Source organism: Grampus griseus (assembly GCF_964374135.1).
Source record: "Grampus griseus genome assembly, chromosome: 20".
NCBI classification, from domain to species: domain Eukaryota; kingdom Metazoa; phylum Chordata; class Mammalia; order Artiodactyla; family Delphinidae; genus Grampus; species Grampus griseus.
The window spans coordinates 55,393,464-55,410,310 of NC_139014.1; the positions used below are offsets into that span (position 1 = coordinate 55,393,464).

Genomic DNA, 16,847 nt, shown 5'->3' on the forward strand with positions numbered 1-16,847 from the left:
GCCTGGATCCGGCAGGCTTCTAACTTGGCTGGAGGACTCCGGACAAAGTGTCAGCTGCCTCGAGGGCCTGTGCCACTCATGAGGTGGAGGCGAAAGGCTGGTTCGGAACCACTGACAAAGGGGCCTGGTTTCACAAAAGGGAAAAGTAACTCTGCTATGGATTCATGCATTTTCCCCAGATTGTGTCCCATGGAGTGTTACTGTGAAAAAATATTATGATCAAAGACCCAGTAAGTTTGGGAAATGCTGGGCTGAACAGAATCAGACAGGATTCTCCACTGTAAGATCTTGAAGAACCTTTAATATGGTTTTATACATCACGCCCTTCCAAAAGGGCTTCCCAAACTTCTGGAACCACAGCACCCTTATTTCATGCACCGTCTTGGGCCTGGTGTTCCACGAAACACACACTGGGAAACCCTGAGCCACTTATATTTCATACGACAGAACAGGACAGAGAAAAACAAGGAAGATCAATGCTGGACCAGCCAACCACTGTGGAGGAACCCTGAGCTATTTCCATCTTGACCACTAACTTGCTCTGTGACCTTGAACTAGTTTCTTTTGCTCTCTGCACCTGCTTCCCTGTCCATAAAGCTAGTGTGATGCCAGACACGTAGTCGATCCTTAGCAAGTATTTGTTAAATGAACGAATGGGAGGACTGAACTGGGGTCTCTCGAACCCTTTTTAGCCACAGCATCCTAATGATGGGAGAGTGCAAGACCTGGGCCCGTCCCCCTGGATGTGAGTCCACCTGCACCAATTACCAGCTCTTCAAACTTGGGCAACTCTGCTCTCGGTGCCTCGTTTTTCTCCCATGTAAAATAGCACCTGCCTCGTAGGGTTGTTGTGAGGTTTAAATGGGGGGACTGCGTAATTGATTATCCAAATTGGGAGGATTTTGAGGGTGAAAGGGACATTGTTAATTATCATGCCCAGGGACTTCCCTGGCGGTCCAGTGGTTAGGACTCCGTGCTTCCATTGCAGGGGTCTTGGGTTTGATCCGTGGTCAGGGATCTGAGATCCCTCAAGCTGTGCAGGCACGGCCAAAAAAAAAAAAAAAAAAGTCATGCTCAGACAGTAGGTGTAAGAAGCCAGGACTGTCCCAGACAAACCAGGACATAGGGGGGTGACCTGAGGTTTCAGTGAGTTAGCACCTGATACCTGGCAGGTATTCTGCATACACAGCCACCGTCGTTGCTGTTCAACCAGGCAGTATGCAGAAGGCTAACACAGAAAACGACTCAGAACGGGGCCGCTTGGCAACCCCCGCCCCACGTTGCTGGGCTTCGGAAGTCCCCCAGCCCCTAGAACTCTGCAGAGCAGTTTGAAAACCACTGAGGTTCCGTTCAGCTCTCCTGGATCATGACTTACAATTTCCTGACCTGCTGTTCTTCTTTCCAGTGTCACCAGGTCCTTCCTACAGCACAGACCTCCCCCCCTCCCCCCCCCAAATGTGAGCTGCCTCATCCTGATTCCAAATTTCCCGTCAGCCCTTTGGCCGAGCAAGGATGCAGAATTGAAGATCAGCTGCTCCCATGGGCTGTGTGGGCTGTGGATGTCTCTTTCCCCAGCCCCCATTTGCATATCATATGCTTAGGTATGCAGGGCTGGGGACGGACCACCTTACATCGCCCCAGGAAGGGAGAGTTCCTACTACATGGTGGATGGGGAAAGTGAGGCAGTGTGGTTGATGATCTGCCCAAGATGGCACAGCAGCTGGGGCCGGGGTTCCTTCCAGAACTCTCCCCCAACTCCTTGCCCCAGAGGAGGGGAAGAGCCCTGGGTGGCAACAGTACAGAGAGAATCCGGTGGGTCCTTTTTGCATCCAAGGTCATAAGTGAGCCAGGAGGGGGCCCAGGGCGGGAGATGGGATATATATGGCAGAGCGTGTGTGGGGCGCCGGGGGTGGGGAGAACTGGCGACCTAGAGGATTAAGGGGCCAGAGGGCTGGGTGCTGGTGGGATTAAGCGCCCCTGGAGTCTTGAAGCTCTTTTCAAGGCCAAGGCAGGTGGGCGGGAGCTGTGGGAAGGTCACTCGTCACTTTGTGTTTTCCTCCTCTTCTGTGTCCACAGCCTCCACGCAGGCTGAATGTGGACTCCCCCTTCACACACACACGCACGCACGCACACACATGCACACACACACCCGGCCTTGCACAGCACTGGGGAGGCAGCTGCAAGGATGCTCCTGGCTCTCCAAGGGGCCTCTGCCTGCGGCTGTTCACAGCCCCATTCCTCCCGCTGCCCCGCCACCCCCAGACTAACCCCACCCAGCCTAGACCTCATTCCAAGAGCCCCCCTTGAGTCCAAAGTGGGTGAATCTGGGTCATGGAGCACCCAGGACGGGGAGCTTTGGGGCCTTCAGTACATTATTGACAAGGAAATTGCATCTGTAGGGTTTGTTACCCCCAAAGCTCCAAACCACGGTGCTTGTATGATCCTGTCCCCAAAGCTGCCCTTGAGGAGGCCCAAAGGCGGGAATGGTGTCCAGGAGGGTCGGCCCAGCCTCCATGGCAGGGCTGCTCCCTCCTCGCTTTGAATGGGGCAAGTGGAGCCGGACACTGAGTCCGGGCGGCCCTGGGCCCTGGAGAGCACAGCGCTGCGTTTGCTTCAACCCAGCGCACCCCGAGGGCACGCTCGCCCCTGCTTGATGAATGAGACTGAGGCAGTTATGACTCGAGATGTTTACCCTCAATCACACAAACTGGTAAGTGGCTGAGACCAGAGTGGGGTTTTGCCTTGCTGCTCGCAGCCTCCTTTAGAAGCTCCGTCAGGGCAGTGGTACCCACCTCTCTCCGCCTCTGCACGAATCCTCTCTGTGTGTTTCTTTTTGTCTCCCCCTCGCTCCCTCTCTCTGCACTACCCCCCCGCCCCGTGCCCCCTGCCCCCTGTCAGCTGGGGCTCTTGCCCTCATCTTCCCAGGTGTTTGGGGTTGTGGTTGGAAGGTGTCCCGTGTACATCTGTGGAGCCCAGGCAGCTGGCCCCTCCCTCCCTCTCCCACCCTTTCCCCCAGTCCCCCTCCTTCATCCCTGAGGCCTCATTATTAGCGTAGCGATGACCCCCCCCATTGTCTGGGCTGTCTGGCCCTGGCACGAAAGGTAGAGTTTTGGCAGAGAAGGGAGGCTCGGCCGGCTTCCAGCTCCTTCTCTGCGGTCTGGAGCCTGTAATGTGCTAGGGGCAGGCCTGGCAGGCCCTGGTGGGGGGTAGGGGGAGGAGCCACAGGGCAGCCCCTGTCACTAGGACGACAGCAGGGAGCCCTGGAGGGGGAGGGAGAGCAGGGGAGCAGGTGGTCCTTTGTCTGGAGCTGGAATGAGGGAGAGGGGCCCTTGCCTGATCCCAGCGCCTCCACCCCACTGCCCCCCACCCCAGCCGCGGATGGGCCCCGGGGGCGGGGATTGGCTTCCTCCCCCCGGGCTGGGCAGCAGAGGCTCCCTGCTGTGAGCAGCCCACTGCCCCCTGCCGTGCTCACCAGGGGAGGGTTAGGGAGGGGATGGATCTTCCCAGGGCTCAGGGCTGCTTCTCATCCCCCACGTCAGCCCACCCAGTACGAGGGCCACGTGGGCCCAGGCAGGGGCCAGGCTGGTGAGTCCCTGTAGCCAGTGCCAGCCTGTGGGGACGGGAGGGGTCCCAGGCAGAGAAGGAGACCCTCCCTAGCTGCCATCTCCACTTTGCCACTCCAGGCGTCATTTCCTGTCTGAGCTATAAGGAGATCAGAACTGTTGCTGTTTGAGCTCTTTCCTGCTTAAAAAATCTGTGTAGAGTGGGCCCGTGAGGCTCCTGGAGCCCCTCCGCTCCCGGGCCTGCACTCACCTCTTTGACCTTTGACATTTGGCTTCTGAGCAGCAGAGCAGAGGCCCTAGAGGCTGACGGTCAGCAGCAGCCAGTGGTTAGAGGCAGTGCCGGGCTGCCCGGGTCTGGAATCCTGGCTCTGCCACTTGCAGACATGTCACTTAACCTCTCTGTGCTCGTTTTCCAGTGTCTCTGCTTCCTTATCTGTGACATGGAGATCTAATCATAGGACCCGCTCATAAGGTCGCGGTAGGAGATCAAAGAAATCATATATTTACATGAAGTGCTTGGTGTGATGTTTGGCCCCATGAAAACACTCAGCAAATATTAGGCGTTTTTACTCGTAAAGGTCTTTCTGGAACGGAGGGTAGGTGAGTTTCCTAAAGTACTCGATGGTGGGAACCGAAGAGGTGTCATCCCTGAAATCTGGTATTTTGGGTGGAGGATTGGGTACACAGGCAGATGTTTAAATAGGCCTCATTAGAGAGGTCCTCTCTCGTTGAGTTCTGGGGAGAATTGAAGGAGTCATGACTTGTGACTCTTGGCTCTTTCTCCTGGATTGTCTTAGACAGGCTGCACACAGCATCAGCCTTCCGAAAATAGTCTTCACTGACCTTATCCAGAAAAGAGGGAAAGGTGGGTTCGGTCTTCGGGCTCCCTTGTCATGCACACGCGGACGTCTGTCTGCCTTTTAAAATCTCAGCAGCACCTCCGTGTGCAGTGAATTCATGTGGGGACGAGGTTTGTGAACAGGACTTCCCTGGGCAACCTGGCAGCTCGTTAGTGTGTACTGAGTGGGGACACTGGGCTCTGCAGGGAAGGAGAGGCGATGGAAGGGTGACAGAAAGCTTATGTGCTTCTCTGGGAGAGATGAATAAGCCCCTTTTCTAACTGAACCTGTGAGCCTTTCCTTGGAAAATGGGTATCTGTCTTTTCACCCAAACATCCACTTGTTCACCCAACAAATCTTCACTGAGTGCCGACTCTGCCCGGCTCTGTGCTCTAAGCCCCGGGGAAAGTTGTGCACCGACCTGCAAGGAGTTGAAAATGGAGGCCAGTGCAGGGTGGAGGCCAGAGGGCAGTCTGACATGCAGGGGATGCAGATCGTGTGTTGGGGGAAGGCTCCCTGGACGCGGGACATCTGAGGAGTCGGAAGGGTGAGTCGGAGTCTCCCAGGGAGACAAGGGGAGAGAGGGAGTCTTAGGCAGAGGTGCCCACATGTGCAAAGCTGTAGAGGGAAAAGGGCAGCATCAAAAATCCAACCAGGGACTTCCCTGGTGGTCCAGTGGTTAAGACTCCGAGCTTCCAATGCAGGGAACGCGGGTTCGATCCCTGGTCTGGGAACTAAGATCCCACATAATGTGTGGCATGGCCCAAAAATAAAGAAAAACAACCACTCAGAGCGCAGTGTCTTTGGGGAGCCCCGTGTGCAGGTTGTGGGGTGTACGTGGGTGCAGGCGTGGGAGAGGGGCTGGCAGGCAGATGCGGAAGCGCTGTCCAGGCTGTGCTCCCCGCTGCCCGGGGCCTCGTGCCTTCCCCGCTCAGTCCCTCTGCCCCAGGCCCCAGATTTCCTCATGTTCCTCTACTCATCACCTTTTCATTCCCTCTTTCCCCTTGTCCAGGGTCAAGAGTAAGGGCAGAGTAATAACCTCTCTGAACCTCCGTTTCCCTTCTCCACGCACCACAGGGCTGCGCTGGGCGATCTCAAAGGTCTCCAGGGCCTTCTAGGGTTGTAAGTGGTTGTCCGCCCTATTTGGATGTTTCCCCCGGGGGCCTTGGAAACATCCCAGATGCCGCCTAGCCCTCTGTCAGCAGAGGGCTGGAGACAGGAGCTGTGAGTGGTGACGGTGATGGGGCACCCGGGGCAGTGTGGAGAGGGAGACGGAGCCCTTCTGACCCCGCTGCTGTGTGTGCTTCTCCCTCAGTTTGACCCTGGGAACACGGGCTACATCAGCACATGTAAGTTCCGGAGCCTCCTGGAGAGCCAAAGCTCCAAGCTGGACCCGCACAAGAGGGAGGTGCTGCTGGCTCTCGCCGACAGCCATGCCGACGGGCAGATCGGCTACCAAGATTTTGTCAACCTGGTGAGCACTCTGGGCCCCTCGCCACTGGAAGAGGCCTGTTTGGGGGTGTGGCTTAGAGGATCCTTTTGGATAATTAATGGGATCTGTTGGTCTGCAGCATTGAAAAAGTGCAGGCTTCGGCAGGTGAAAGGAAATCACCAAGGACCCAATTTCTCTTTATCTGTCAGTTCTGCTTTCTGCAGTGTCAGCACTACTCAAAACAGCCCCAGGCAATTCCAGACCCTGCCATCGTGGCAGCAAAGTGGCTGCAGCTGTTCCAGCCCTCATGCCCTCAGGCCTCACCACGCAGGGGAGGAGAGGGACTTGGTAGCTCCCACGTGAGGCCTGGGATTTCCTTCCTCCAGTTGGCCTAGATTGGGCCAGTGGGTTGTGCTGATTGAATCAAACCAATCAGTGCCCACCCGTGGAGCTGGGAGTGGGGTCATTTCCACAGAAAGGAAGGATTTGGAGTGGGAGGTGGGAGGTTATCGTTGGCAGGAGAGGAGCTGGGGAGTGGATGTTGGGAGGATCAGGGCAGACCTTTCGGGAGCAACGGGGCGCATGGGTGAAGGCCTGAGCTCATCAGACCTGCCGACAGCTGTCCTGGGTTGTCGGAGGGGCTGGAGACGGGAGGCCCGTGAGTCCTGCCCAGTGGTCTGGTGTCTTGGAGTCAGGACTTCCTCCTCACTGGGGTTACTGCTGTGCTGTCCCGGGGGCTACTGTGGCGGGATTGGAGTGGGGTTAAGCAGGAAGCATCCCTCTGTGGGGTGGATGGCACATGAGTAGAAGCTGTATGAACTAGCAGCGTGAACACGAGGCCGGAAGGCCCCACTTGGTTTCCCTGTTGGTGAAATGGAAACAGTCGCCCCTCTTCTTGTCACCCATGAAATGACTGGTGTGAAGTCCCTAGGCTCTTGGAATTCAAAAGCATCAGTGATGGAGGAGCCAGGACCTGCCATCGTGCCAGGTTTGCTCTCTGATGTGGATGCGTGGGCTTTGGCATTGTTTTAATTGCCTCTTGATTAAGGACCTGCCTTTGCCCAGAGGTTAGCGTGATTGCAGGGAGCAGCTGTAGGGCTTTTAGTGGTGAAGAAACCTGCTGTTCAGAGTGGACCCAGGGAGCAGATCTCCCAGAGGGCAGGGGTGCAGAGCTCAGGTAAGCAGGGGAGTTGGGGACAGTTGGGATTCATGGGATGGGCCGTGGAGGTGAGCCCCGTGACTGGGAACCCAGCAGTGCCAGCAAAGACCAGGCCACGGAGTTGAGCCTGCATCGGCTCGTCCACAGCCCCAGCACCAGCGTGTTTGCTGCATGCCCTGCTCAGCCCAGGGCAGAGTGAGGGCATGGCTGGGCCAGGGGAGCTGCTTCTCTCCAGCTGGGGGTGCGTGGAGTCGTCTGTGTGAATCCGCAACCGCAGATCACTTGTTACCATCGAGATTTCTCTATTTGAATTCTGAGCTGGAGCAGCCAGCCATAGCCTGGATTCTTGTGAGCAGGGCTGCCCTGGAGGCCAAGACTAAGAAGGGGTTCACCAGGGGGGAAGCTCTGGGCAGGGCAGAGAGCTCAGGGGCTGGAGTCAGGTGGGCCTGGGTCCTGCGACAGGCTCTGCCTTTGCCACTCAGTGGCAAAACTGAGCCCCGGTTTTCCCATTTGTAAAATGAAGCCAAAGGAGACCCTCTTCAGGGTTGTGGCAAGGATTAAATAAGAAGAAGTGTTTGAAAGTTTTTGTTGCCTCTAATGTTCTTCCACCAGGTTAACTCCTCTGCATCCTTTGTGAGCCCTTTCCCACCCCAACCCAGGCAGAATGAACCAACCTTACCCAGAGCCCCCTCAGTGCTTTGCACAGGCCTGTCTTATAGCACAGACCACATTGTATTACAGCTGAGTGGCCAGGGTTGTCATGTATGGGTGTGCAGGTTGTGGACTGCACAAGGATGCTGGGCAGAGAGAGGAATGGGGGCTGAAATCTGGCCTGGGCTTTGTTCAGCAAGGCCTGGAATGGGTGCATCCACCTGGAAGGAAAGGCTCCCTTATCTAATTGGCACAAAAGCTCCACATGAGGGCTTCCCTGGTGGCGCAGTGTTGAGAGTCCACCTGCCGACGCAGGGGACACGGGTTCGTGCCCCGGTCCGGGAAGATCCCACAGGCCGCGGAGCGGCTGGGCCCGTGAGCCCTGGCCACTGAGCCTGCGCGTCCGGAGCCTGTGCTCCGCAACGGGAGAGGCCACAACAGTGAGAAGCCCACGTACCGCAAAAAAAAAAAAAAAAAAAAAAGCTGCACATGAGCCGGCATGGGCTCCAGAGTCAGGCAGATCTGGATTTGAATCCTGACTCTGTGATTTAATAACTGTGGGTCCCTGAGGAAATTACTTACGCTCTCCAAGCTCTCATCCCCGTCTTTATAATGTGGGGATAATACTACACACCAAATAACGAAGATGACATCCTCTTTTGCTGCCATTTATGCATCTGTCTCTCCTGTATGCTCCGTGAGGCCAGAGACCATGGCTGCTGCTGTGCCCGGCACAGTTCTAGGCACATCGGGGCACAGCTGAATGGTGAGTGTGTATGTGTGTACACACTGCTTCTCCTGTGTTTATGCTGAGCTCCTTCCCACCACGGGTCTTGCAGATGTATTGTTTGTGAGTATATGTGTGGTACACGCACATGTGCATGTACACATCCAGGGACTGGGGGAGAGGACGGCTACAAACTAATTTGATGACATGGTCTTATCTTGGGCTTGTAGTGATCATGGAGCCCCAAGTCCCATCCGCATTTACAGAACCGCCAAGCCACTAAGAACCAGACCCAAGCTTTGCAGGCGTGGAGGGGATGGGAATAGGGCATCGTTGGAAGGGGTTCATCCAGGAAGGCCTGCTGGATGAGGGAGGCTTAAGCCAGGTTTTTCAGGTGTGTGCCGAACCCAGGAGAGGGGACGGGGCACTGCAGATGGAGGCTTGTTCCACCTGGCCTAGTCTGAACCCAGATCCTCCCCAGCTCCCTGCCCCCTGACAGGGCTTCAAACCCATGTGCCTTGGTTGGGCTGGCTCACCTCCCCAGCCCTGTCTGGACTCCCGCCTTCAGTTTTAACCTGATGTCCCTGCTGGGCCCACAGTCCCGGGAATATATAGATAATCCCCACCCAGCAACCACAGAGCAGCCCCTGGTGGCACTGTGAGCTCTGGGGTTGGGAGAGCTGTGTCTTTAGGACATCTCCCGTAGGAAGGGTCTAGAGTGTGGTCGTGGAGGGTGGGTGGGAGATAACAGAAGCCTTGGGAGGCTGGAAGTCAGTAGGACCGCCTCTGATCTCTGGGGGTCAGGCTGACCGCTGGGTGAGGCAGCCAGGACTCTGCCTGGGGAGGGGCCAGTCCTGGGGCTCCCTGAGCATCACAGTTCCCTTGGAGGCACTCAGGGCTGATGATCTTCCACAAGCACAGCTTTGGTTTCTGGTTCCGGGGACCAAGGATGCTGACCCCTACTTATCCTTCAGTTCTCACCCATGCCACCTCCTTCAGGAAGCCCTCCCTGACTACCTTGGGACCGGGTTGGACTCTTTCCTGTGTGCTCCCACAGCAGCCTTCACTCTGAACCGTTACTTATTGCTGGTTACTTATCTGTCTTGAGCACCACTGTATCCCCATGTCTGGCAACACCTGATGCTTAGTAGTTGCTCAGGAAATTGTGATGGATAATGGACAAGTGGGTGGAAGGGATATGAATACAGGCTCTGGAGCCCTACTGGGTTTGAACTTGATGGATTCCTAAAACTCTCTATGCTTTGGTCTCCTGTCTGGCGGAATGGGGATGTTCATGGTCTTTATCTAGCAGGCAGACTAGTTGCATCAATGAGCCAAGCTGTGATGTGCTTAGAACAGCCCCTAACACATAAGAGCTCAGTGAATATTGCTTCTTGTTAACTATTACATTTAACTTCTTGTTAACTATTATTACAGAAGAAAGAGGAAGGTAGAATCAGGCCTGGTTGGGCTAAGGAATGTGCTGGCTGGGAAAACGGGATGGGGCTCCCCTGAGACTCCGGTTCTGACCCCCCTCCCCTGCCCTGTTTCCTGTGTAGATGAGCAACAAGCGGTCCAACAGCTTCCGCCAGGCCATCTTGCAGGGCAACCGCAGGCTCTGCAGCAAGGCCCTGCTGGAGGAGAAGGGGCTGAACTTCTCCCAGCGACTGATCCGCCACGTGGCATACGAGACCCTGCCCCGGGAGATTGACCGGAAGTGGTACTACGACAGCTACACCTGCTGCCCACCGCCCTGGTTCATGATCACAGTAACGCTGCTGGAGGCAAGGACGAGGGTGGGGAAGGGGCTGCCGGAGGGTCAAGAGGATATCTGAGATCATGAGGGGAAGGGCAAGTCACTGCAAGTCAGGCCCTGTTACAAGGCATGCAAGTGTTGTTATAACCCCCGGACCGTAGAGAGATTACAGAGATCATTACTTTAAGCAATACGCCCTGCAGCAAAATCCCCACGTGACCACCTCCACCAAAACCAACAGCAGCAAAAACAATGTCAGTAGTTCATTGATTCGGGGGATTTAGCCAGGCTAACTCATGAAGACACCTTCTTTTAGTTCCTCCTGGAGTGAGTAACGTGGACGAGTCATGTGCTCCCCTGGGACACCTGTAAAGTAGGAATAACCAGACCTGCCCTCCTTTTCCCACAGGACTCCCCTATTTAGAGCCAGAGAAGGGCAGGTGGTGCTTTCTGAACACAAAAGCATTGCACAAATACATATGGGAGGGAGCCTATATGAACAGGTAGATGTGGGCTTCATGTATTTTGCAAGAACATTCTCCCCTTAGGAAATCATCCATACCTATTGTTATCCTAAAAGTCTCATGCTTATGCAGCAGAATCCAAGTACCACCTTCTGCATCAGCGCTCCTGTATGAGGAACTCTGAATGCGTTCTGCTCCTCAGCCCAAGAACCAGCGGGCCTCCCAACCCCAGCTCTTGAACTAACCAATGCTTGGCTTCCCTTGGGCGTTTAATAATCTCCATCGTTTCTCTTCCAGAACCGGGGGCCTACTTACCGCCCCTGCATATGTTCTTGTAAAGTTCCTGCTGAATCAAACTGCAGGATCATTAAGCTTCATGGCGTCCCTCTTCTTTTTTTCTAAGTCATAATATCTGGATTGCAGGCTAGAGCTCCTGTGTTGCTCTGGCTTCATCCAAGTACGTGTGGAAGTTGTGATTTTTCTGAGATATTCTTGGACTTGTTTTCCAAGCACTTACTGTGTTGGTCTGCTTATTAACTTCTATTTGAGGACCAATAATAACAAGCTGTCTTGGAAGCTGTATTTGCTCCCAGGCCACCTGTACCCATGGTGTTAGGTGGACAGAATGGCTCCCAGAGAGCCCCGGGAGTCCAGCTGCTGGGAGGCCTGAGCCATTCCCAGGCTCAGCCCAGGAGGGCTTAGCCACACACTAATTACAGCTGCCTTCCCTCAGTGCATGCCTGCTCCTCACGTACTTTATCGTTTTTAAACCTCACGATCACCGTGGAAGTGTAAGAATTAGTATCCCCATTTCCAGATGGGGAAACTGAGGACCAGTAAATTAAAATAATTTGCCCAAGGTCATCCAGAGGAGTCAGATCTTGTGTCCAGATTGGTTTCAGATTTTCAGAAACCTCAGCTGTGTAATCTCAAGCCACCAATCTAGAAGAAACTGGAAAATGATGAAGTAACTGTTTCAGAGTCCTTATACTAAAGCCCAAGTTTTTTGTTTTACATACAGTTCTAGTAACCTGGTTTTCTGAGTCCATAACAGAGTGAACATGGTGGGAAGCTACTAGAAGGGGCCCCCTACCAACCAACAATAGGAAGTAAGAACCTTGTTGTAGTACCTGGTCAACAACATGCTGAGACCCAGGCATTGCGGGAGAGGACAAAAGAAAATGTAAAAGCAAACGTGAGTCGTAAAGAAACACAAGAATTTGGGACCATTTAGTATAGGAGCAAAACCCCTATCAGTTACTGGAGAAGACATCGCTCCTATAGCCCAGATCAATACCTGAGACATCCTTAAAATTAAGGCATTCTAGAAAGAGTTCCAGGGGACTTCCCTGGTGGCGTGCTCCCAGTGAAGGGGGTCTGGGTTTTATCCCTCATCAGGGAACTAGATCCCACATACATGCCGCAACTAAGAGTTCACATGCCACAGCTAAGGAGCTGGCAAGCCGCAACTAAGGAGCCCACCTGCTGCAACTAAGACCCAGCGCAACCAAATAAATAAATAATATTTAAAGAAAGAAAAAGAGTTCCAGGAAAAAATAGTTCAAATAAATACTCTCTTAGGGCTTAAACAAGTACACATCAGTCATCTTTAAAATTAACTTATGTGGGACTTATCTGGCGGTCCAGTGGTTAAGACTCCACGCTTCCACTGCAGGGGGCACAGGTTCAATCCCTGGATGGGGAAGTTCCATATGACACACAGTGCAGCCAAAAAAAAAAAGAACAATTATGTGAGGTGTTGGTGAGAATTCAAAGAGATTGAAACACTTGTGTACTGTTGGTGGGAATGGAAAATGGTACAGCCACTGTGGGAAACAGTATGGCAGTTCCTCAAAAAAATTAAACAGAATTACATGGTCTAGCAATTCCACTTCTGGGTGTATACCCAAAAGAATTGAAAACAGGGGTTCAGAGAGATATTTGTACACCCATGTTCATAGCAGCATTGTTCACAATAGCTGAAAGGTGGAAGCAACCCAAGTGTCCATTGACAGATGAATGGATAAACAAAATGTGGTAGATACATACAGAGGATTATTAGGAAGGAAATTCTGACATGTGTTACAACAGGGCTATAGCTTGATGACGTTATGCTGAGTGAAATAAACCAATCACAAAAGACAAATACTGTATGATTCCACTTATATGCAGTCCCTGGAGTAGTCAAATTCATAGAAACAGAAAGCAGAATGGTGATTGCCAGGGGCTGGGAGGCAGGGTATGGGAATTAATGTTTAATGGGTACAGAGTTTCTTTCGGTTTTACGAGATGAAAATACTGTAAATGGATGTTGGTGGTGGTTGCACATTATGAATGTATTTAATACCACTGAACGGTACACTTAAAATGGTTAAGATGGTAAATTTTACCTTATGTGTATTTTACCACAGTTTTTTTTTTTTAATCAACTTATGTGGAATTGCCTCAGCCCCCAAGTGGGTATGTGAGTTATTATCTGAATTAAAGTTTAAAATCCTACAAACCCTTCCTGCTTAACACCGAGGAAATGTGGGCAGAGACCATTTTGTGAACATTTAACAAAATAATCGAACAGAAGTGGGGTAAGAGATGGTGCAGAGCTAGCTTGGCTCTAGTCGTCGGGATGTCCCTCCTTCCGTAGGGATTCCAAAGGTCAGCACAAGAGGGGTTCCTGGGCAGTTTCACACCTAGTAACAGGCTCTCTTCATTCTGTGCTCTCATCCAGGTTGCCTTTTTCCTCTATAATGGGGTGTCGCTGGACCAGTTTGTGCTGCAGGTAACCCATCCACGATACCTGAAGAACTCACTGGTTTACCATCCACAGCTCCGAGCACAGGCTTGGCGTTACCTGACCTACATCTTCATGCATGCGGGGTGAGTACACTCTATCTAGAGTCCCTGTGGGAAAATAACTGGTCCAGAGAGCCTGGATTGAAATATATTTTTTATTTTTATCTACCTGGACACAGGATTTGAGGTGGCTTCTTGAAACTTATCTAATACCAAACTGTATGAGTAAATTATTAAGAGTGTATGGGAGGGTCTTCCCTGGTGGCGCAGTGGTTGGGAGTCCGTCTGCCGATTCAGGGGACACAGGTTTGAGCCCTAGTCTGGGAAGATCCCACATGCCGTGGAGCAGCTAGGCCCGTGAGCCATGGCCGCTGAGCCTGCGCGTCCGGAGCCTGCGAGCTGCAACTCCTGAGCCTGTGTGCCACAACTACTGAATCCCGCGTGCCTAGAGGCTGTGCTCCTCAACCAGAGAAGCCACCTCAATGAGAAGCATATGCACCGCAATGAAGAGCAGCCCCCACTCGCTGCAACTAGAGAAAGCTTGTGCACAGCAACGGAGACCCAAGGCAGCCAAAAAATAAATAAATAAAGTAAATAAATTTATTTTAAAAAAAAGTGTATAGGAAAGGGAAAATAGAGAGAGGAAAATGCTAAAAAGCCAGCAGAGAGCTTTTTAGCATATACACAGCATGTGATGCTATGTACTTGCTGTAAGTGGGTTATAAATTTATTCTGAACTTCCTAGCGGCCAAAGCAAAGAGGGAAATGTGGTCCACCACCAGGTTCATTGTCCATAAACCATGTGTGTGAGTGCCCCATAAGTGAAATAAAGGACAGATTTATTGAAAGGAGGTCTCGTAATATGGTGGCATGAGTCTTCTTGAGGAACTCTGGCAATACTTAAAGTTTCTGTTTGTAGAGCTGTGTGGCCTTTTTTGGGGCCTGGAGCGCAATCAGTTCTCAGTGGTACCTCCTACCCCGTGATAAGGACCAGGCGGCCACCCAGGTCCAAGTCCCTTGAAGAGCATGGTCTTGGCTGGAGACTGTTTTTACATAGTAGAAGCATGGAGTTGGGAAATCAGAGTCCCCAGACACCAGACCTCTGCGGTGTCTTCTACAGACTCTTCTAGAGAAGTGATGGAAAAGCCCTGTGGGTGCCTGTCCCCGGGATTGCCAATGGGGAGAGGATTATCCCGGCCCCCATGGCTCTTTCCTTGGCAGAAAGACCCACAGTGGCCAAGAGGAAGCTCCACTGTGAGCCTCCCTTCCTGCTGAGCCGCTGAAGGGGGCACAAGAGCCACCCCCTAACTGGCTGCACGTGCTGGGAAGGGTGCTTTGGCGTGAGGAGACTTCTGGATGGTTGTTGATGGATGTCTCCACTCTGAGCCTGAGCAGATGGATGCCTTGCCTGCTGTGTCCCAGCTTCAGCTTCACAGGCTGAGGAGCAGGGGCGGGGAGGCCCTTTATGCTTCAGTCTCCTCGTGAGCCAAGATCTGGACACCACAGGGACTGGAGGATAACTTGGATATACTAAGCTCTAACGATATCTTTCATGCTTGCACTTGTTTGGAAAACATCTTTCTCTTACAAATACAGTAGCGAGCCAGAGCGACTGAGTAGCCTGGATAATGGACCAGGTCCCGCACATCAGAGATCAGGGCCGTGGTCCCAGCCTGACCACTGACCAGCTGTGTGACTTTAAGTCACACAGCCTCAGCTTCTCTTGTGTCAACTGTTGGAGTTGCTGGATCTTTTTTTTTTTTTTTTTTTACATCTTTATTGGAGTGTAATTGCTTTACAATGGTGTGTTAGTTTCTGCTTTATAACAAAGTGAATCAGTTATACATATACATATGTTCCCATATCTCTTCCCTCTTGCGTCTCCCTCCCTCCCACCCTCCCTAGAGTTGCTGGATCTTGACCGTTGTTAGCCCCTCATTGGCAAGTGCAGACACTGCCAGTCACCCCCCAGCCCTGTACCTGTGTTCCTGTCCCAGCTGGCAGGGAGGGTGGAAGGAACATTCTAAAATGGTCTGTCTGCATTGTAATTCCTTCCCCTCCACCCCCTAGACTGTGAGCTCCTCAAAGGCAGCTATAGGGTCTTTTTTTTTTTTTTTAAATTTAATTTTGGCCATGCAGCGCAGCTTGTGGGATCACAGTTCCCCAACCAGGGATTGAACCCGGGCTACAGCAGTGAAAGCGCTGAGTCCTAACCACTAGACCACCAGGTCTCCCAGCTATAGGGTCTTGTTCACTCCTGGATCCCCAGCATCGTGGCATGCTAGATGAATGGATGAATGAATGTGATCTCTCTGTACAGGATAGAACACCTGGGACTCAACGTGGTGCTGCAGCTCCTGGTGGGGGTACCCCTGGAGATGGTGCACGGAGCAACCCGCATTGCGCTTGTCTATGTGGCCGGTGTCGTGGCAGGTAGGCAGGTGGGCCCCGTGTCCCCAGGGGTGAACCTCCCCAGGGCGGCTAGGAGACCCCATGAGGTCAAGCAAGCCCCAACTTCCAGAGGACCCTCACCATCCAGGCTCCTGACTACTAGGCTTGGCCTCCAGGCAAATCTCCCCACTTCCCTGGGGATACTGGAAAGGGACCTGCCACCCAGAGAGGGAGGCATGTGATGACAAAGGAGGGGAGAGCACAGGATTTGGAACAGGCAGACTGACCGGAGTTTCAGTCTTCACACTGCCGTGCTGCAGCTGTGTGAACCTGGGGACATGTGTTACCTTCTCTTGGCCCTGTTAAGCTTTAAGAGGGAACTGATGAGATCTGCCTGCCAGGCGTGAGGAGGGCAGAGTGAGGTGAAGGATGAAATAAACCGTGCACGGGAGGTGAGATCCCTGTGGGGACATCCAAGGAGTGGGTGGAACCAGGTACCTCCCCTGGCCAGGCCAGCACCTGTACCCTAAGGGGGATCTTGCCTCTGCCCGAGCTGGCCCTTGATTGACCCACGGCTGGCCAGAGAGAGTCTGGCCTAGGAGGTAGTGGGCACTCGTGCCAGCTGGAGGAGTCTGGGGCCCTGGCTGGCTCAGCGCACATGGCAGGTGATGATAGTGATCATTGTGGGCTTGAGGGTAGTGGCCAGCCCCCTATCCCCCTCCCCAGTGGCAGGGGAGGTGCACTGGGATGAGGTGGGGAGAGCAGAGCAGATTTCTGCAGGAAAAATCTGCACCAACTGGGCTTCTGAACAGAGGGATCTCCCTCGTGATGTTTCCACCTTTATCGCTGGCTTTTCTCTCTACAAGGTTTGCCGCCTCAGCTCTTCCCCCCTGACAGCTGTACCCAGGGGAGCTTTGTGTGTACGTTTAAGTAAGATCTTAATCCTTTCTGAGTGGCATTGAAGTTGTCATCAGGAGAGCAGGGCAGCGTTAGCTTTGTAAACAGTGGTCAGGCAGGAACCCTGGAAGTAAGTGGAATGACTTCAGGAATCAAAGAGGGAAGGGTCCCACCACAC

General features: G+C 53.1%; 1 protein-coding gene across 4 annotated transcripts in view; it reads left to right on the forward strand.

Moving 5' to 3' along the window:
• The window catches only part of RHBDL3 (rhomboid like 3), a gene marked incomplete at both ends in the record, with an annotated part of 42,977 nt that overhangs the window by 9,735 nt on the left and 16,395 nt on the right, over positions 1-16,847 (forward strand). For 2 of the 4 annotated variants that reach the window (XM_082679665.1, XM_082679666.1), the window contains 4 exons: positions 5,718-5,876; positions 9,931-10,155; positions 13,317-13,465; positions 15,702-15,814. In XM_082679665.1, the coding sequence (XP_082535791.1) occupies positions 5,718-5,876; positions 9,931-10,155; positions 13,317-13,465; positions 15,702-15,814 (646 nt within the window). Of the gene's footprint in view, positions 1-5,717; positions 5,907-9,930; positions 10,156-13,316; positions 13,466-15,701; positions 15,815-16,847 lie in introns of all 4 variants that reach the window. The other 2 variants (XM_082679664.1, XM_082679667.1) reach the window with 2 other exon arrangements.